A 19,251-nucleotide genomic window follows, 5' to 3' on the forward strand; every position below is an offset into this window, starting at 1 on the left:
CTGAACAGGGATGTCCTCTTGGATGTAAGCCAAAGGAAGGTGCGTTCCCAGTACAACAAGATCAGGTGACATGGGAAGAGCACAGAGATGGTGCTTGCCACTGTAGGGAGAAATTCACGTGGCCAAAGCTCACGTGGAGGTGAAGGTGGCCAGAAATGTGGGAGGACAATAAGGAGTTTTGTTAAATACATTAATGACAAAAGGCACTATATTGAAATAGCATCAGCCTGTTACAGGATGAGGATGGTCACCTCACAGACAGGGACAGGAACATGGACATGGACAAGGCAGAGGGGTTTAATGCATTCTTTGCCCCTGTCTTCAATGCTGATGAATGGACCAAGGGGCTCTCAGTGCCCTGAGCTGGAGGATCATGATGGTGAAAATCATCAACTCCCAGCTGACCCTGAACTTGTGCAGGATCTGTTGCTGCAGCTGGATCCCTACAAATCCATAGGGCCCGATGGGATTCATGACAGAATCCTCAAGGAGCTAGCTGATGTCACTGAAAAACATTTCTTGATGATTTTTAACTGTTTCAGGAATCCTGAGACATCCCAGCTGACTGGAAGCTGGCAAATGCTGTCACAATTTTCGAGAAGTATGAGAAGGAAGATCCCAGAAACTACAGTTTGTCAGTGTCACTTCAGTGCCTAATCATGGAAAAGACTAATTTAATCATGGTAAAATCATGGAAAAGATTATTTGGGGAGGTATTGAAAAACAGTTGTAGGATAACACAACCAGCATTGGTCACAACCAGCACAACTTTGTGTGGGGAAAGTCCTGCTTGCTGAATCCTTCTGCAACTGGGTGACCTACTTGGTTGATCTAGGAAAGCCAGTAAATACAATCTTTTTGGACTTGAGCAATGCTTTGGTTGTTATCTCTCACAAGATCCTTCTGGACAAGATGTCCAACACACAGCTGCATAACCTTGTTACATGATGGGTGAACCACTGGCTCTTGGGTCGGGCACAGAGGTTTATAGGGAATGGGGTGACATCAGCTGGTGTCTGGGCTCCATCCTTGCCCTGTGCTCTTCAGTGTTTTCCTAAATGGCCTGGACACGGAGCTGGAAGGAATGCTAAGTAAATGTGCTGAAGGCACTTCATTGGGAGGTGCTGTCAATTCCCTTCAGGACAAAGAGGCTCTGCAGAGACCTCAGCAAATAAGAGAGATGAGCAATGCTCAACCATATGACGGACAATAAGGACAAGTGCAGGATTCTACACCTCAGATGGGGCAACCCTGGGTGTATGGACAGACTGGGGAATAAGAGGCTGGAAAGCAGTGCCATAAAAAGGGACCTGGGGGAAGCTGAATGTGAGTTAGCAGTGCCCTGGCAGCCAGGAGAACAACTGTGTCCTGCATCAGGCACAGCATGGCCAGCTGGGCAAGGGAGGGGATTGTCCTGCTCTGCTCTGCTCTGCTCTGCACTGGGGCGGCCTCACCTCCAGTGCTGGGGGCGTATGAGTGTGCCACAATATATAAAAGGCATTAAGCTATTAGAAGCAATCCAAAGAAGGGCCACAAGGATGGTGGAGGGTCTGGAGGGGAAGCTGTATGAGGAGTGGCTGAGGGCGCTTGATCTGTTCAGCCTGGAGGAGAGTGAGGAGAGATGTTGTGGTCTTCAACATCCTTGTGAGGAGAAGCGGAGGGCCAGGCACAGATCTCTTCCCTCTCCTGACCAGGGACAGGACTCAGGGAAATGGCATGAAGGGAGCCAGGGAGGATTAGGCTGGACATCAGGAAAAGGCTCTTCACCCAGAGGGTGGCTGGGCACTGGAAGAGGCTCCCCGGGGAAGTGGTCACGGCACCAACCGGACAGAGTTCATGAAGCATTTGAACAATGCTCTCAGGCTCATGGTGTGACTCTTGGGACTCATCCTGTGCAGGGCCAGGAGTTGGACTCCATGATCCTGATGGGTCCCCTCCAGCTCAGCACATTCTGTGATACCATGATTCATTTTTGGGGATGCACATTCATTTTTCTCTACAAGACTGCTAGATTGAGTACACCTAAGTGCACTGGACTTTCAAGGCCTTGACAGCATCATGTTACCAGCCTATGAATGGGAGGTGCTCAAATTGACTTTGATAACCTGCAATAAACTTGAGTTAAAACTGTTGTGGTAAAACATGGCTACCATGGGAATTGGTCTGGGGCTCGAGTGGCATTTGGGTCTTGTGCTGATAAACAAGATGATGTCTAGGAATTCCTGTTATAAGAATGACATGTGCCTGTGCGTGGTTATGTGTGTGTTCTGTGAGATGATAAAACTCAAGTGCTACTGAGGAAAGGGATGACAGGTGGCAACTTGTGTTAAAGTGCTGTGGCAGGGAGCTGCAGGGATGGTTCATTATGTGTGTCAGAGACTGAGCACTTGTGCTGTGGTGTTGTAAAGCACTGCAGAGATCGTATGGATCCACGCATTGTTCAGCAGCTGCAACTGGGGAGTTGTCAACCGATAGTAAATTTCAAGGAGCATTGCTGTTGACAAGAGATAAAAGGCTATTGCTTCTTGTGTTTTGATCTTGGATGAGATTATTGTATTATAATATGCTATAAAGATAAGAAAGATAGATGGGCAAGCCCTCCAGCAACAGGAAAGTGAGAAAGGAAATTTGGCTTTGTAAAATGGTGTCTTAGGTGGTGTTTGCTTGCATGCTGCTTTCTCTGTGAAAAAGCCTGAAGACTTCTGCCCAGCCAGCTTTTCTGTACCTGATGTTGTGGAAACTGGCCACAGAATAGTTTGCTTCTGTTTGTTTTGTGCTGGAATTTGGTCCAAGCATGGAGATATTTCTAAGTGGCACGGCGATCCTGCTGTAAGGAGTTGTGAGCCAGGCACTAAATGGAGAGATTGAGCACCTCTGTTTTCTCCTCGGGCTGTAGATCTTAGTGACAGCGTTGGCAGCGGCATCTCGCTGGTCTCAGAGTGAGCTGCAGAGCAGCACAGGCATCTGGAAAAGCTGGTGCTAAGCAGAAGTGACAGGCAGACATGGATCTGTGTCAGGGCTGCTTTGCTGTGCTGTGTAGCAGGGTAGCAGCAATGTATTTACCGTGGGATCCGAGGCTTTGAAGTGTTCAGAGGCTGGAGCAGCAGGTAGCTCTCCAGGGACACAGCTGGGTGCCTTACAGGTGGCTTTACAACAGCCTTGTGCATGATACCTAATAGCTGAGACTTCTCTGCTCATGCTGAGCAGTGTATTAGTTGTGGGGTAGAATTCCCTGAGGGTTTGAATTGTTTTATTGGTTCCAAGCAATTTTCTGTTTTGATTGGATTTTTTTCCTTGGGATGAAAACGTATTCTTGACAGATCATTTAATAAAATGATGCAGTTAAAATTGATTAAGTTTTTCCTTTTGGGAAGCCTGTGTTCTTCACAAGTGGGGAAAAAGAATGCACACTCCTTGATTGCTTTCTTTTATTATCAGGAGGCGTGTGTGTTACATACACCCTGTGGCAGTATTATAAGAACACTGTATTTACAGTGTGAAGTGTTCACAGCAGCCTTGGGGAACAGAAAAAAAATCCTGTTTGAGTCTGAGAAGTCTTTTGCAACACCAGTGGTGTGTTAGAGCTCTGCCTCCCTTGCTGAGGATTACACCTTTTTCATGGTTTGGGATTCCTTCTTGCTTTTTGTCTTTAAGTAGATAAATGCCAAAGGAAGACTAAGAGCAAGTGATAGGAGTAGGATCCCTCTCTTGTTGTTCTCAGTGATGAAATCCTTTTAAAACCCACAAACACCTTGGTCATCTGAAAGAACCTGAACTGTAGAAGAATCCAAATGATCTTGGTCTTTCTCCCAGAGTGATGATGCTTGGTAGGCTACTGTGTTCATCCTAGACTTGCTGTGATCATGTATCTCTGAATAAGATACCTTTTATCTCTGATGTCTTAACAATGATGGAAATGCATGTTTTGGATGCCTGTATTTGGCTTCATGCCTTGGAGTTGTGTATTTTTCTTATTTACTGTTTCTCACATGGCTTGTGGTAGCATGGGCTCTCTTAACATCTCACTTTTTCCATCTGCTGTGAAACTCATTCTTCCCATGAGGTATATAATAGTATCTTACAGAACTTTTATATCTTCCAAATTCCAGTGATTCAGACTTGCCTTACGATTTTTGAGAAAAAAAATTAATTCTATTTTACCATAATAAGAGTTTAACTCTTATCTTGATCTTTAGTTGTTTTTCTAGTCTTGGTGATCCTAATCCAGTTTGGGACTAGGGCTAGTACTCATAAAACTTGATGAACACAGTGATTTTGGGTACTTAATGAAAGAGAATGATATTGGTGAAGTGTCTGGAACGTTTCTGAAATAACAGAACTAGGTTCATGTGCTTGTTATGGTACAGAAGAGCTGTTTTGCATCCTGTGTTTTGTTTTGACCAGAGTAGATTCTGCCTTCTGTGTAATCCTGGGATGGTTCTTCATGCACTCAGATGTACAAATCAGATCATTAACCACTGAAGCAGGTGTAATGGACTGTGAATTTCTGCTTTCATTGAGGTCCCTTTTCTGGATTAAGAGTGAAAATATGGAAAGGATGCTTAATAGACAAATAACATCCTTAATTTTCCTCCTGCACTTCTCTTGGTGTAGGCAGAGTGGGTGGATGGCTTATTAATGAGGGCTTTGGGAAATTCAGGGGCTTGGCGCTGGTGAAGACAGTGACATTTTCCCATTAGCTTTGATAGGAGCAGAATTGAAACCCTGGAATTTCAAAAGTAAGTAGATTCAGTACTGTTACGGGCTGGATATTTTGCTGTCATTTCGCTGGCTCTTTCAATTTCTTCCTTTCTTATCTAAGCAGTGGTGCTGGTTTGAATCTGAATTCAAGGCTTAGAGTCTGGCTTTGTTTATTCAGTGAGTAAATGTTTTCCCTATTGACGTGAAGCCCTTGCCAAAGGTCATCTGCTAGCTGCAGCGTGTAGTAAAACCTCAGTCCCATGAGGAATTCTTCCACCATTTTCTCCTAGTATTATGCAGTTTACACTGCTCAGAAAAATCCAGCAGCCCCTTCAGTAATAGTGATTCCACTGTGAGTTCGCCAGTGTTGTGTGCAAGGAAGAGGCTGTTACAGAACTATCTGAGAAACTTTCTTTCCTTTTTCAGTGGGAAAAAAAACCAAAAACAAACCACCAAACCTCATTGTAATAGATCCCGAGGAAGGCTGGCTGTGTTTGCCTTGTCTCTTACGCATAGAATTTTTATGTAGTGTGCTTTCATACAGCACTTAAAAAATAATTTAAAATGAAGCTCCTGTGGTTTTGATGATAAGAATTAATTGCCCTTTTGTGAAACGTGGAACAGTTAATTAATCCAGTGACCAAACCCTTGTGTACATGGACATAGAAGTGTGCATTTAAGACACTTGTTCTGATGTGTAAGATGACACAGTGAGGAAATGGAGATGGGTAATATGGCAGGGATTGTCTTACTCCTCACCTTTGTAGCTTCTTTGTGGCATGAGAGGCACCTGGAAAAAGCTGTCCATGCTTCTTTTTAAATTCAGTTTATGATAAGTTGTCATCAGAGCTGAACTGAAGGATACTGGTAAAGACCCAGAAATATATCACAGTGCCACTACACTAATTTTGCCAGATACTTTCCTTACGTGGGAACAGCTGTGTTAAAGCTTCCAGACTCACCAGCTCATCTCTCACAGAAACTTGAATCACACACACCTTGCCAATACAGCTCGTTGTTTCTAATTCTTTCTCTTGTGGGCAGGCTCTCTCTCCCAGGTCCAACAGTGTCCAAAACCACTCAGATCTACAAAAGAATTGGAAATTTCCAGGTGCAGTGGTTTAACTCACTGAACACCTCAGTGGCAGCAAGTTGGTCAGATATTAATGTCTTGCCAATGGAAAATATCAGAACCCATGAGAACTGAATAGCAATCTGTGTGGGTGTGTATGTGGCGTATGTCTTCTAGGGAGGCTGTTGATTAAAGAAATCACATCTGTCTGAGTGTTAAAATGTTAATATTTACATTGCTGTATTACAGGAAATAAATCTGGATTTTTGTCATGTGTTTTAGCTGTACATCTCACAGTTTTTGTGAGGGATTTTACTTATTCCCTTCTGACCTTAAATAAGGCTTGAGGATGGTCTGATAGGATCCTCACAAGAAGTTTGTACTCCTGCTTGTGTTTCTTCTTCAGTTTTCAAGGGAACAATTAAATGGAATGGTAGTTAAATGATCGTGGAAGTCAGGCTTTTCTTACAGGTTAATAAATAACAGTCACTATTTTTCTTTCTTTCCTTCTTTTATTTCCCTTCATTGAAAAAAGGAAGAGTGCCATTAACTTCACCTTCTCTCATATTAAAACACGAATATTTGCTTAAAAGGATCCTCTCTGTATTCTTACCTCAGGAGATAAGATTTTTAGCTATTTCCTGGGAACATTGCTTCAATTTTGACCATTATGCATCTGCTGTGTAATGTCTGTTACTCATTGCTGTGTTCCAGAGAGGTTTTATTGGGGCAGATTTCTTAATGTATCACTGACTGAAAAGAGAAGACAAACAGATAACTAAAACATAATGTATTCAGTCATATCTTTCCAATGAAAATGTTGAACAGCTACTTCACTTCTAAAATTATTTTTTAACATTTTTAATAGAGAACTTACACCATCCTGTGTAAGTTTGAACAAGGCTTTCTGATCCTTGAGAGGTTTCTGTGAGGTTGTGCTGCTCTTACAGACTGTAGTTTTACCCTTTTTACTCCTACCATGTTTATGCACAGACAGTGAAGGAATGAGCAGTGTGGGAAGGCTTTTGCATCAGTTTGCTGCAATTTGTCTACAATTAATGTCCAGATCTGCAAATTCTGATTTAGTGACATAGGTCTTAGCTTCCCTACCAGGTAGACCTAGTACAAGTCCTTTGTCTCTGCAACCCAGAAAGATTTATTGGCTTTTTTTTTTCCCATTGCTGCTGGGTAGTTGGCAGTGGAAAATACCTGCTGTACCTGTAAATCTCACTGTGTTGAAATTAGTTGATTTGCACAGGTATAATACATTCTGGTGTCAAAGCACTATCTTGTCAAAGGAGTGCAGATTCTTTGTCTCTTTCCTTTCCTCCTGTTACAATATTTCTGAAAGCTGACAGAGACTCTGTCAAACAGTTTCAACGCAAAAAGGTATAATTTGTTTGGAATGTAGTGAATAATTATGCAGGCAAAAATCATACAGCCACACTGGGAAATTTGCTTGGGAGAAGAAGCTACAGCTTGTTCTGTGGGCTCTGCTGTGTGTGTGTGTGTGGCAGTGTGCTTCTTTTTGCAGAGGCTTGTGACAGCAGAAATCAGGTAACCAGTGTAGGTATCTAGGACATTAGCTTCAAAGAGTACATCCCAGGCTGCTGGCAGAGCTCCTGGTCAGTTATTAATCTGCAGGAAGTCACTTATTGATGCTCAGGGGGAAGGATGGTATGAAGTGGCTTTTTTGGAATGCTGGGTGGAAGGCAGGTAAGTGCAGTACAGGCACACCTCAGCTGGGAAATGAGAAACAAAACACAGCCAGGAGAGTGGTCACAGAAATTTAGGATTGAGTGGCTTTTATTTTCTGGTTCATTTTGAAAGAGTTTTCTGGGGGTTTGTCACAGAAGCCTGCAAATTATCATTTCTGTATCCTAGGTCTGTCTACCTGGTCCCAGCATTCCAGATCTCAACGTCGCAGGACTTCATGTTCCAGAGATGAAGACCGGAAGCCTTCCGAGGTATTTCTGGAATTTGACTTGCATTTGGTTACATCTCTCAAAGTCCCTGTACACACAATATATCCATACATGTTTTCTGCTAATGGATCCATTTTTTTCTGATTTACTATTTTTTTATTTTTTAATTTTTTCCCCTACATTTTGGCTGGCACACACCTCCCCTCCCTCACCCCTTCTTCCCCTCTCCCCATTCCCCTGAAGATTAGAGAGTTCAGCTGTTGGCACAGCTACTGCCAGCACCAGTTTCTATCTGTGAATTTTGTTGTAGTCTGACACCCCTTCAGAATAGCTTCAGAGTCTTTCTTGTGCTATTTTAGGCATCGGGGTTTATTTGCAGCTTGATTTGTGAACAGTGGAAATTTACATTAGGTGCATTTATTTCATAGTTTGTACTGGGGCTTGGTGTGTGTGATCTTCGCTAAAGTGCTTGTCAAACTAGAAATCTGCTTCCTGACAGTTCTGTCTTGTCTAGTGCTTTGAAGAAATGCTATCAGGGGAGATAAAAATCTTTGAACTTTCCAGGTTGGATCAGCTGTTAGTAACACACAAAATGTGATCCATTTATTTGGAAATGTTCTTGCTGAATCTTCCTGTCTTCAGGCAAAATACTATACTGAAGACTTTGTAGAAGCTGCAAAGAAAGGATTAGCTCTGGGAGATGGAATTTCTCATTTATTGTGCTTGCCCAGGACATGTATTCCTTACACATTAGTGAGTGGTGTGGAGGAAACACTGCTGTATTAATCTCCTAATGACAGTGTACCTAAGTTTCAGAGAAGAGTTTTCACAAGGAGAATCCCATTAGTTGTTCAGTGTAAACTATGCCTAGTACTGGTGGTTTCCAAACTCCTTTGATTGTTGGCTGTTAAAGACCTTTTTTTTTTTTTGCCAGTGTGGAGATCCCTGGTGAATTTATTCTTGTTAGCTATAGGCTTTTGTGCATCCCTTAGAAGTAGCCCCTCAACCTGCTTTTGAGAACCACCTCATGAAAGGCTATCAAGAAATCATCTGAGATAATTAGGAGTCTTGCTGTTGGTTTTCTGTTTGCTTCTGTTTTCTTCTCTCCCTTACCTTGCTTTTGCTGTCAGAATCTTTGCAATTTTGTGCTGTTCTCTCCTGTTTTCTCAGTCTGGATGAGCTTCTCTTGTGCTTTCCTTTAGCTCTGCTCCCCAGCCTTTCTACCCTGTGTTGTCCCTGCTCGCTCCTGGCAGGAGAGTGACACTCAGGAACTCCCCTGGGTGAAATCCTGGGCTCATTGAGCTTGGTGGCAAAATTCCCACTGACTTCAGCGTGGCCAGGATTTCACCCTTTAGCTTTGAAGTGTTCAGTGCTTCTGAGAGCCAGCAGTTCTGTAAGCTCTGCTTTCCTCCAGGCACTCTGATTGCATCAGCAGCTAGAGCAGAAAGAATGGTGTCATGGGGCCACTGGCCTGGGAAGGAGTTTCTTGGCTGTCAGGTGCTGCATTAGCTTTGCTTCTGAGGGAGTTTTGTGACAAATTTATCCAAGAGCCTGAGTTATTTTGGCTCTGAGATTGAGCAAGGTTTGTGTCCCATTTTATATTTTTAGTCTTCTTTTAATTTGACTTTTGATTGCTCTAAGACAAATCACTTAAAAGTGCAGAATCCCCTGACCAGCTGTGCTTGTTTGTTTTGTAAGCCCATTTACTTTGTGGCTTACTTTTCATTTCTTGATTGAAGCCTCACAGGACTTGTAATTTAATTGTTTTAAACATTTCATTATATTTCATTACCAGCATTCACCCCCTTCTTCATATGGCAATCTTTTTCTTTACTTTTTAATATTGGCAGTTTTTTCTGAACATGTCAAGACAAGTGTTAAGAAAACTGTCATGATTTTATGCTATTTTAATGACAAAACCAGAGTAGAAACAGAAACATACATAGACAGAAGCAGGACAGTATGTGTGTGTGGGGAGGGAGGAGAGGTTTCAAGATGCACAGTGTGGCAAGGGAAATCACACTTGAAAACATTCTCAGAAGTGTAATTAGCCATCAGATACACTAAAATACTTCCCAAAAATCCTGGGGTTTTCAGGTGTGTGTGTAGTGGATGATGGAAGTGGCTGCCTGGGATGCTTCTGTGCACATCTGGTTCTGCCTCAGCTACTTGCAGCAGCAGGCTGGGGCTGAGGTGACAGCATGGCCATTGCTTTGGGGCCGGGAGGATGGGTCACTTTGCCCCCTTAGCAGCCTTATAAAGGAGTCTAGGAGCACTGCCCGGAAAATCCAGAGATTTTTCTGCTGCAGCTGCAGTGTGGGGCTCTGTGGATGTTGGTTCTGACCATCACTGACTGAGAAGTCTGCAGAGAGCTCTACCTGTGTCTTCTTGTCTTGGTGGTGCTAATCTTCTGTCACCTGGCTGCTTTTTAACCCTTTCGTTTGAATGAGGCATGGAGTAGTTAGTGTTGTGGAGGTGAGGAGGGCCTTGCCTTTTGCAGGGAGCAGGGGGTGGGAAGGGCTGGAACTCGTGCCAGCAAGTGCAGGCTTGTAGTTGGGAGGCCTGTGATAGCAGCACTTGGCTTTCTGCAATGCCAACAGGCTGAAGCTGCCACAGCAGGCCTGCCACAGTAGTGAATCCCTTTTTTATTTCATTCTGTGGCTTGTTGAAGACAGCATGGCTGCTTGTTCGTGACTGCTAGCCCACAGGTTGCCAAACATCCTGCTGGCTTTAGAGCTGGATGCCTTTGCAAAGGCAAAGGAAAATTACAGCTGTGACACAGAGGTGTCTGTAGCTGATTGAATAAATACCTGTGCTGAATGGGGAGCTGCCACCAGAATTCCAGTTTGGGCCTTATTTTTTCTCTTTCTTATTTTTATAAGTACTTGCACAAAGAGTCATCTTCTTAGAATTTCCTCTTGTGGCTGTTCATGGTGGAGTCACGCCTTGATTTCTACCACAGGGAATTTCTAGAATGTCTTGGTATGAGTCAGACCTCCAATAATTTTTAAAAAAAAATTCCAAAAAAGCCTGGGAGCAAAAATGAATCTTCCTTGTGCTGCTGTTTTACAACTCGGAGTTCCTGCAGCTTTTATTGCAGCCAGTATGGAGGTGAAAATGGGTAACGCCTTCTAGAGGAAGTTTCCAGTGCAGGAGGAGCTCCAGGAGCTGTAGTGCAGTTAGGTGGAAGTCATCCTGTCAGTATTTGTGCCTTCCCAACCCTTTCCCTGCCATGAAGCCAATCCCTGGCCTGCAGTGGGCTGGGCTGGTGAACTGCTGGTACAGTGACCTTGTTCCCCAGCGTGCTCCGTGGTTTCCCTGAAGCTGTGAATGGTGGAGTGTGGATATCAAATGTCAGTGTCTCTGTTTTTCTCTCTTGGTCACTCTCTTTGCAGGTGTTCAGAACGGACCTGATCACTGCCATGAAGTTGCATGACTCCTTCCAGCTGAACCCTGAGGAATACTATGTGCTGGCAGATCCCTGGAGGCAGGAGTGGGAAAAGGGAGTTCAGGTGCCAGTTAGTCCAGGGACCATCCCAGAACCAGTAGCCAGGTATCATTTGGAGGAGTGGGAACAAATACACACATGTTTGTGCTGGCAGCTTATGTCTACGTTGCCTTGGCTTCCTGAGCTTTGTTGCACAGTGCCCAGCCAGGAAGGTGTGCTACTCTCAGAGATGAAGAGCAACCTGGCATCACCTTTTGGAATGGTCAGAGAGGTCAAGAGTTAGGCCTGTTCTGCCCATATGAAACACAAATGTCAGAGAACTGGTTTTGGCAATGGGGTATGATGACAGAACCGTAAAATTGCTTCTATTTTTGAGCCAGACTTGAGCTCACTTATCATTGCTGGAAGGGCCCTTGACTGGTGTTCCCTCTGCTTATTTCCAAGCCATAGGTTGTTTTCAAGGAACAGTTGGACAAACTAGGCTTAAGGGCTAGAAAAAAACACAGCATTTATTTTGTTTTAATAGGGTTTTTTTGGTGATTTCTTTTTCTTAACCTAAGAAAATGATTGTACAACATTTCAACTGTTTTAAGAACCCTCCAGATGTTCATGTAACTAAATAATGTGAGATTTTCTAGCTCTTATCCAAAAGCCCCTTATTTTCCTTGCCGTGTTTGTTACACATAGATACTATTTCCTGTTTCAAATTAAACACTGCAATTCTAAGGGCAGGAGTGTGCTGCAGCCCATTTTATGCTTAGTAGGGGTTGGAGAAAATAAGAACAAGGATTTTTGCCATTTAATCACCCACCAGTGCTGGTGGGACCACAGCAGCTCAATCCTTGATACACAGCCAAAAATTTGTGATGATGGAACACTGACTGCTTCTTGTAAGGTCTGTATCTGCAGCTTTAGCCTTGGATTAAGGGGGCCTCAGGAAAGTTTGCATAGTGTTGTTTTTGTCCTGTGCAGCCACCTGCAGAGTGCCCCACTAGGAGGGGCTAACCTGCACATCAGGGAAACCCTGTCCATCCTTCTCCTAAAGGGGTGGACCTGAAGCTCCAAGGACAAGTTGGCATTTTGCTCTCTGCTCTGCAGTGTAGGAGATGGGAACACCCCTGTCCCTGTTCCACACTGACCTCTCCCAATCCCTGCAGAAGTACACACACACACAGAGTACATGTGCACTCACACTGCATGCTCCTCTCTGATTCCTCTGTTCAGCATCTCCCAAGGCTGTGGGAGGGCCACACACCTGGGGACTTGGGCAGAAGAAAAACCTCCCAGGGGGTCACTGCCCTTTGTCTGTCAGGGAGGGGCTTTGGTGGCTATAGCAGGTCCAGGTACTGACTTAGGAGAGAGCTGTTCTCTGCCAAAGGCCAATAGAGATGTTGCTCCAAATTTAAGATGGTAGGAGACAGGGAAAGAAGGCATCACAGTTGTAGGTATTGGCACAGCAGGCACCACTCCTTGTTTTCTGCTGAGCTATCTTGTGTAGTCCTAGTGCTGAGCACGTGCTGGTCAGAGGGGCCCACTGGTGCCTGCTAATTGCCTCTTTGCTCCCTCACAAAACACTCAGAGAGCCCTGCCCTGGTGCTGCTGGAGTGCAGGAACTGCTCCGAGCCTGACTTTGGGAGGGAGGGGGTAGTTCTGTACATGGAATAAGCAATAGACAGATCCTGGCTGGTGTAGGATGGGAGCCAAGGCTGTACAGGGAGCTGGTGCTGGTAAGGAGCATAGCAGTGAATAAAAGGTAGTGACTGGTGAGGGCAGAGGAGCAGGAGCCAGGAGCCAGGCTGTGTGGAGATTCACTGTAAACATGTGCTCAGAATGACAATTCAGCTCAATGGCTTTCAGTGTGTAGTAAGGGTTGCCTTTTTTTTTTTTTTTTTAATACTTATTCGTAGCCCAGAAATAAAGCCAGGAAAGGGAGTGGTTTTGAGGTCAGAGTCACTGTGCTTGTTTCTTCTGTGCCACTACTGTGGCAGGGTGCTGCCCAGAGGTTATGGTTTCCACAGAGAGATACTCCGGGAGGAATTTATGATAAAGTAGATTTGGAGTGAAGTGCTCAGTTTAAATTACATTCTCTTTGAAGACACAGTAGTCTGTAACATTTGAACACTGTGCAGTATGACGAGAAACAGTTTGGGCAGTGCACATAGGCTGGCAAGGTCATTCACGTTTGTGTTTTTCACAGCACCTCAGAAGCTCCAAATTTGGCATTTGGCTCTTGCTCACCATTTCTCATTGTCTGAAATAAGCTAGAAGGAGGGGAAGCTTGAGGGATGTGTAACACTGAAACAGGTAGAGGATTTACAGAGATCTGTTAGTGCAAATACAGCAGCAGCAGATCAGGGTTTCTGCTAGGAGCTTACATGTTGGACCTCAGGTGGGGGCAGAATAGAGTGGGGTATGGAGGCTGTCCTGCTCCTTGTAGGGACACAGGCTGATGCAGTCTCCTCCCTTGTGGCACCAGCACCCCAAAAAATCACCTGCAGTGGTAGTGCAGGAGACAGGCATTTGGCAGTGTGGCCTGTTGCTCCTGGGGGGACAGGGGCTGTGTTGTGAAGCGGGTTTCATCCAAGCTCAATTTCAGTGTGTGCTGCTGTCTAAGAGAAAGGGCAATGTCCTCTACTGAGACAGCCAGGAATGCTTCTTTTTTCCATGAATGTTCTTGTGGTCAGTATTTTAGTTAAACAGATTGATTTTAAAAAAAAGTCTTAGACCAGAGTTTAACGTGTGTACATATGGCAGCCACTGTGTAAAAATACAGCATCCCTGCTTTGGCTTTAAACAAGTGTGAATTTCAGGTAAGAGAAAGCACAGCTCTGTCCTCTAATATTTAACTTTATTTAGAATTCTGGCAATGAATTGGACTTCTAGACAACTCCAGTTAAATTCTTAACTCCAGTTAAGTTCTTACAATACCCCCAATCAGTTCTGGAAGTGCATGGAGCTGTTTTCCCACCTCAGAGGTGCCAGGTGATTGCTGGGATGGTTAGGTGGCTGCTGCTTGTTAGTCTCTTAGAGCAACGCATTCTGAACCCTCCAGAGCTGAACCTCTCAGCACTCCTCATGCCTGCCTGCCTCGTCTGTTCCAGAGTGGTGTCTGAGACGAAAGCCGTCACCTTCACGCGGCCCAGGAAGTTCATCGTGTCGTCGGGCGCGGAGCCGCCGGAGCTGGGCTACGTGGACATCCGGACCCTGGCAGACAGTGTGTGCCGCTACGACCTCAACGACGTGGACGTGGCATGGCTGCAGCTGGCCAATGAGGAATTCAAAGAAATGGGTGAGCAGTGAGGGATTTGTTGCGTTTTTGTTTCTTTTGAAAGCTGGCAGTCTTAAGAATAATTTCAGGGAAGGCGGCAGTGGGAAGAAGCAGTTGAGTATGAGGAGATCATGTGAGTAACCATGTGAGCAGAGCTGCTGTGATTAAACCTTAAGATAGATGCCTTTATAACTCCTTTGTTGTATCTGCTTAGACCTGGTCAGAATCTGGCCACATGTTTTGTTTCTTTCTCTGGTGCTTTCCATCTCACAAAGTTCCCAGTTTGCCATCTTGGTTCTCAAAGGGAACGTCAGAGAGACAGACCACTCCGGTAGTTTTTCCTGGTAGTCCTATTTCATCATTCTAGCTGGTGGTGTTCAGTGCAGAGAAGGCAAGACAAGTTGTTTGGCAGGTTTAGATAAACTGTGCCAGCTGAGTGGCTCAGGGAATGGGACAGGAAGGAATTCCTGCACTGATTTATTCCAGTGAGCTCCCAAGCCTCACTGGAGCTGTAGCTCCAAAGCAGGAGGAAGAGCTGTCACAAGGGGAGCTTTTCTGCAGAATGAGTTGTGTGAGGGAGAGGACAGGGGATAGGGGCAAACTGGAATGTTACCTTGGTAAGGTGAGTGCTTCAGGAGAGCATTTCAGTGGAACTGAATAGGATGTAAGTCAGCTCAGAACTTCTGCTACATTGTTTGGCTGAGGGAAATGCTGTGCCAGATGGAAGAGGTTTGGATATGTTGGTGAACACCTTTGGTTTTTGTTTTGGCACTGTGGCAGTTCCTCCTTTGGGCTGCAGTTTAGTCAAACATGTTTTACCTGGCTGTAGCCCATAGGTGGCATGGCTGAAGAACTGGTAAACCACAAAATGACCATGTATAACTGTTTCTCCTTTTTAAACCAATACATGAAAGAAACAGATGATGTCTTGGCCTGGTCTCTTATCCAGGCCTTTTTTCCAGGTCTCACATCAGCCCTGCTCAGGTTTAGTGTTGGACTTAGAGGATTTCAGTTTACAGTTCCAGAGTTTAGGTTACCTTTCCATTTATCTTCAAGAGAACAGCAGCAGCAAGTTCCCTTGGCTTTTCTCTGGGGAAAAATGTACTTTTTATTGTTTGTTTGGTATCCTTCTATCCAGTCTATCTGTTTTTTGCCAAAACCAGACGATGGCTCCTATACTGGAGCCATGTGTGAGCAGCACAAGAGGGGCAGATCTGTATCTCTGCAGGGATCCCCCTTCTGCTAAACCAGCATAACCTTTAAAAGTACATGGTGCACATGGCACAGTGAACAGCTGGAATTGTTGGATCTCATGTTTTGGTGTAGTTTCTTGGAGTTTGTGTGCTCTAAATCATTACCCACTCAGTTTTGCTGTATGCAGAGGGAAGGAAATGCTTCTGTCAGTACCAGGCAGTGTTGGGGGTCTTGAAACATGGGTGCTTGGTCAGACACTGCACACTGCAGGTACTACAAATAGGCATTTGAAAAGTGAGCTACTTCCTGATCTGCACCTGCAGCACTTCCTTATAGTGTCCCTGGGGCCATGAATTCCCTGTGTTTTCTTTGATCCCTGTAGGAGTGCTTCAGGTACTGAGAACATGCAGTGGTTCTGTAAAAGAATGACTGTGAACACCTCAACAGGAGCTGCAACCCCTGCTGCCTTTTCTGTGACCCTTGCAAAGGCACAGGCAGTCATTCACATCTCCAAGGGTCACTTACCAAGTGAGAGCAGACAGAATTCAGTTGCAAGCTGGTGTAAAACCTGCCTTCATCTGCTTTGCTGGTGCAGCAGTTCTGGGTTGCAGGGCAAAATCCTTTCATCAGCAGGATTTTGGATGTTCCCTCTTGCTACTTTTCTGCTGCTCAGTTTGGGTAGCATGGGATGAATTGATCCCTGCTGCAAGGATTTACCTGTCAGCAAGGGAAGCTGGAAGTACTATTGTGGAGTGCTTGTCTTCTGATCTGGAGGAGCTAGAGAAGTTTTTTATTCTTTGTTTTGTGGATTTTTTGGCTCAGTTTTTCACAGGGAGAGCTGAGAGTTTTCTTGTTAAAACACCCATCCTGAGGTTGCCATCTCCTTTCTGCCTGTCCCGATTTCAGCTAGAATAGAGTAATTTCTTCTCAGTAGCTGTTACAATGCTGTAGTTTGGATTTGTAATGAGAATGGTGTTGATAACACACCGATATTTTGGGGTCTGTTGTTATCCTAAGTCAGGGGCTTTTTTTCCTTGTTCTTTCCTTTTTTCTTTCTTGCTTTGTCAGGGAGGAGGTGAGCAAAAGAAACTCGGAGGGAGCATAGCCAGGACAGGTGACCCAAACTGACCAAAGCGATATGCTATATGACAAAAGGTTATGCCCAGGATATAAACTGGGGGAGTTGCCTGAGAAGGAAGGCCTTTCAATTTTTAAACAAATCTTAATTATAAAATACCACAACATAATGGGTCTGTAGCTGTGTGCCATAAACAATTTTCTGATGGATGCTGTTGGAAAAGAGCAAATTTCAGATTAGATATCACATTTAGTTATTGTCCCAGATTTGATGTTGCATTTATTATATTTTTTCACTTTTTAAAACAAATTAATTTATAGTTGTAGGGTCTGATAAAGACCTCAGTTGGGATTGCGTCCTGTTGGGCTGGAACTTTCGGATAAACTAACAACTGTTGTTAGAAACTGCAGATTCCCTCCAAGTATCATAGCAGATTTTGTCATTGATTTTTCTCTCCTTACTCCATCACTTTTGGTTCAAAATACTTCCAAATCTTTCATCAAAGGGTCAACATCTGGATGGCAAAATTGGAGCAAAAGCCATAGATGGTGCTGTCCCAGAAGGAAAAAATGAAAACAAGACCAGGAAGCCAGATTCAGTCTTGGAAAGTTTTGCTTAGAATTTGAAAGATTTGGACACTCCACTTTTGTTAGTTTAATACAGTTATAGGACAACTGTGCCATTTTTTTAATTTCCCTGGTTTATGCTGGAACAGGCATGATTGTCTAGTAATGAAACGTGTCTGCAGGGGGATTGGCTCAGCTGTTCAGAAAGAAGGTGGAGCTGGTTGTGGTGATGGTTATCACTCTTTTCCTGAACTGTGTGACCAACTGCTGTTCTGCAGGGATGCTGGAGCTGGATGAGTACACCATGGAAAGGGTGATGGAGGAGTTTGAGCAGCGCTGCTACGATAACATGAACCACGCCATCGAGACGGAGGAGGGGTTGGGCATTGAGTACGACGAGGATGTCGTCTGTGACGTCTGTCAGTCTCCAGATGGGGAGGATGGCAATGAAATGGTGTTCTGTGACAAATGCAACATTTGTGTGCACCAGGTATGGCAGCAGCATGGTGTCAAGCGGTAACAAACTTTTCTAAAAGGGCAATCAGTAGGGACACAGGTGGGGCTTATTCCAGAGAGCTGTGCTAAGGAAGCACTGCTGTGTGTCACCTTTCTGTGGTGGTTCAGAAGCTTTCTTAATGTAAAAGAAGAGATACAGTTTTAGCCTATCCGTTTCCATGGATGCTTCTTACTCTGGCAGGTGCCTTCCCATCAGCCTGTCCTTTCTTCCCAGCTTTAACAACTTTCTATTGTCATTCAGTGTTTGGAAAAACTTGTCTGGTGAGCAGGAAACACATTTTCTGGCATGTGTTACTTGCCTGCTTTTGTAGTAATGATAAAGGACTAGGCCTGTGACAGCTCTAAGTACAAGTGTCTACCCCACAAGATACGCAAAGCAAATTGGTATTTCCAAGTTGGTATTTTCAGACCTGTAGGGTTTCTCTGACCACATCAAACCTGCAACTTAAATGTGTTAAAGCCAATGGTAATTGGGACAGAAGGCTCCGTAAGGACGACATTTTCTGAAAAACGCGCCCTTAATTATTTGCCATCTCCACTTTTCCCTCTGAGTAAAAACAACAGTGAGGTTTGCGCGAGGCTGTGCGTAACCAACGAAACACCGTGCTGTGTGCTCTGCTCTCTTTGCCCCATTACCTGTGGGGACAGGCGTGCTACGGGATCCTGAAGGTGCCCGAGGGCAGCTGGCTGTGCCGCACCTGCGCGCTCGGCGTCCGGCCCAAGTGCCTGCTGTGCCCCAAGAAGGGCGGCGCCATGAAGCCCACCCGCAGCGGCACCAAGTGGGTGCACGTCAGCTGTGCTCTCTGGATTCCAGAGGTGGGTGCTGCTTTGCTTGCTGGAAGCCTGGCTGCTGGGAACTGTAGGCTTTCTCTGCTGGCAGGCTGCGTTTGGCCTGAGGCCGCGGAGAAAGGCTTGCAAAATTGAGTTGTAAAAATTGTAGCACTGGGATTATGGGTGTGTAGTTTGACTAGAAGTGTGTAATATCACAGGGTGGAAAACTTAGAGGTTATGATTTTAGATTATAGTAATATATACAAAGCAGGATGGAAGTTTTAGGGTGGAGGCTGGTCCTTCTTCACCTTCTTCTTCATGGGTTTGGGTGGTGTTTTGTAATTGGACAGAAGAGTCCTCATTGCAGGACACGAGTGATTAGTTATTGGGTTAAAAGTAACTTGTTATTGGGTTAAAAATAATTTAGGTGTCATTTCTTAATTGGACAGCTTATCCTTAAAGGCCTTGTATAGAGAGAGTGCTTAATTTTTAGTTTGTTAGAATGAAGTGCTCTAAAACTCATGGTTTTTGAGACTGTAATATAGATAAAAACTAATAAATATAGGTAAAATAATAAATATAGATAAAATATCTATATTTTATATAGATAAATATCTATATTAAATATAGATAAAATAATATAGATAAAACTAATCTCAGTCTGAACAAGACATATCATCTTGCACATTTAATCCTGACCCTGGCAAAAAAA

The 19,251-nt window shown here is 44.4% G+C and overlaps 1 protein-coding gene across 13 annotated transcripts in view; it reads left to right on the forward strand.

Moving 5' to 3' along the window:
• JADE1 (jade family PHD finger 1) overlaps window positions 1–19,251 on the forward strand; it is a 45,799-nt gene that overhangs the window by 14,638 nt on the left and 11,910 nt on the right. For all 13 annotated transcript variants that reach the window (XR_005627605.1, XR_005627606.1, XM_039710778.1 and 10 more), the window contains 5 exons: window positions 7,658–7,740; window positions 11,094–11,251; window positions 14,248–14,435; window positions 17,531–17,742; window positions 18,417–18,584. Coding sequence is in view for 11 of the 13 variants with exons in the window: in XM_039710778.1 (XP_039566712.1) it covers window positions 7,658–7,740; window positions 11,094–11,251; window positions 14,248–14,435; window positions 17,531–17,742; window positions 18,417–18,584 (809 nt within the window). In the remaining 2 variants the exon portion in view is untranslated. The remainder of the gene's footprint in view (window positions 1–7,657; window positions 7,741–11,093; window positions 11,252–14,247; window positions 14,436–17,530; window positions 17,743–18,416; window positions 18,585–19,251) is intronic.

The sequence above is a fragment of the Passer montanus genome, unplaced genomic scaffold (genome assembly GCF_014805655.1).
Source record: "Passer montanus isolate IOZ18808 unplaced genomic scaffold, ASM1480565v1 scaffold230, whole genome shotgun sequence".
NCBI lineage: Eukaryota > Metazoa > Chordata > Aves > Passeriformes > Passeridae > Passer > Passer montanus.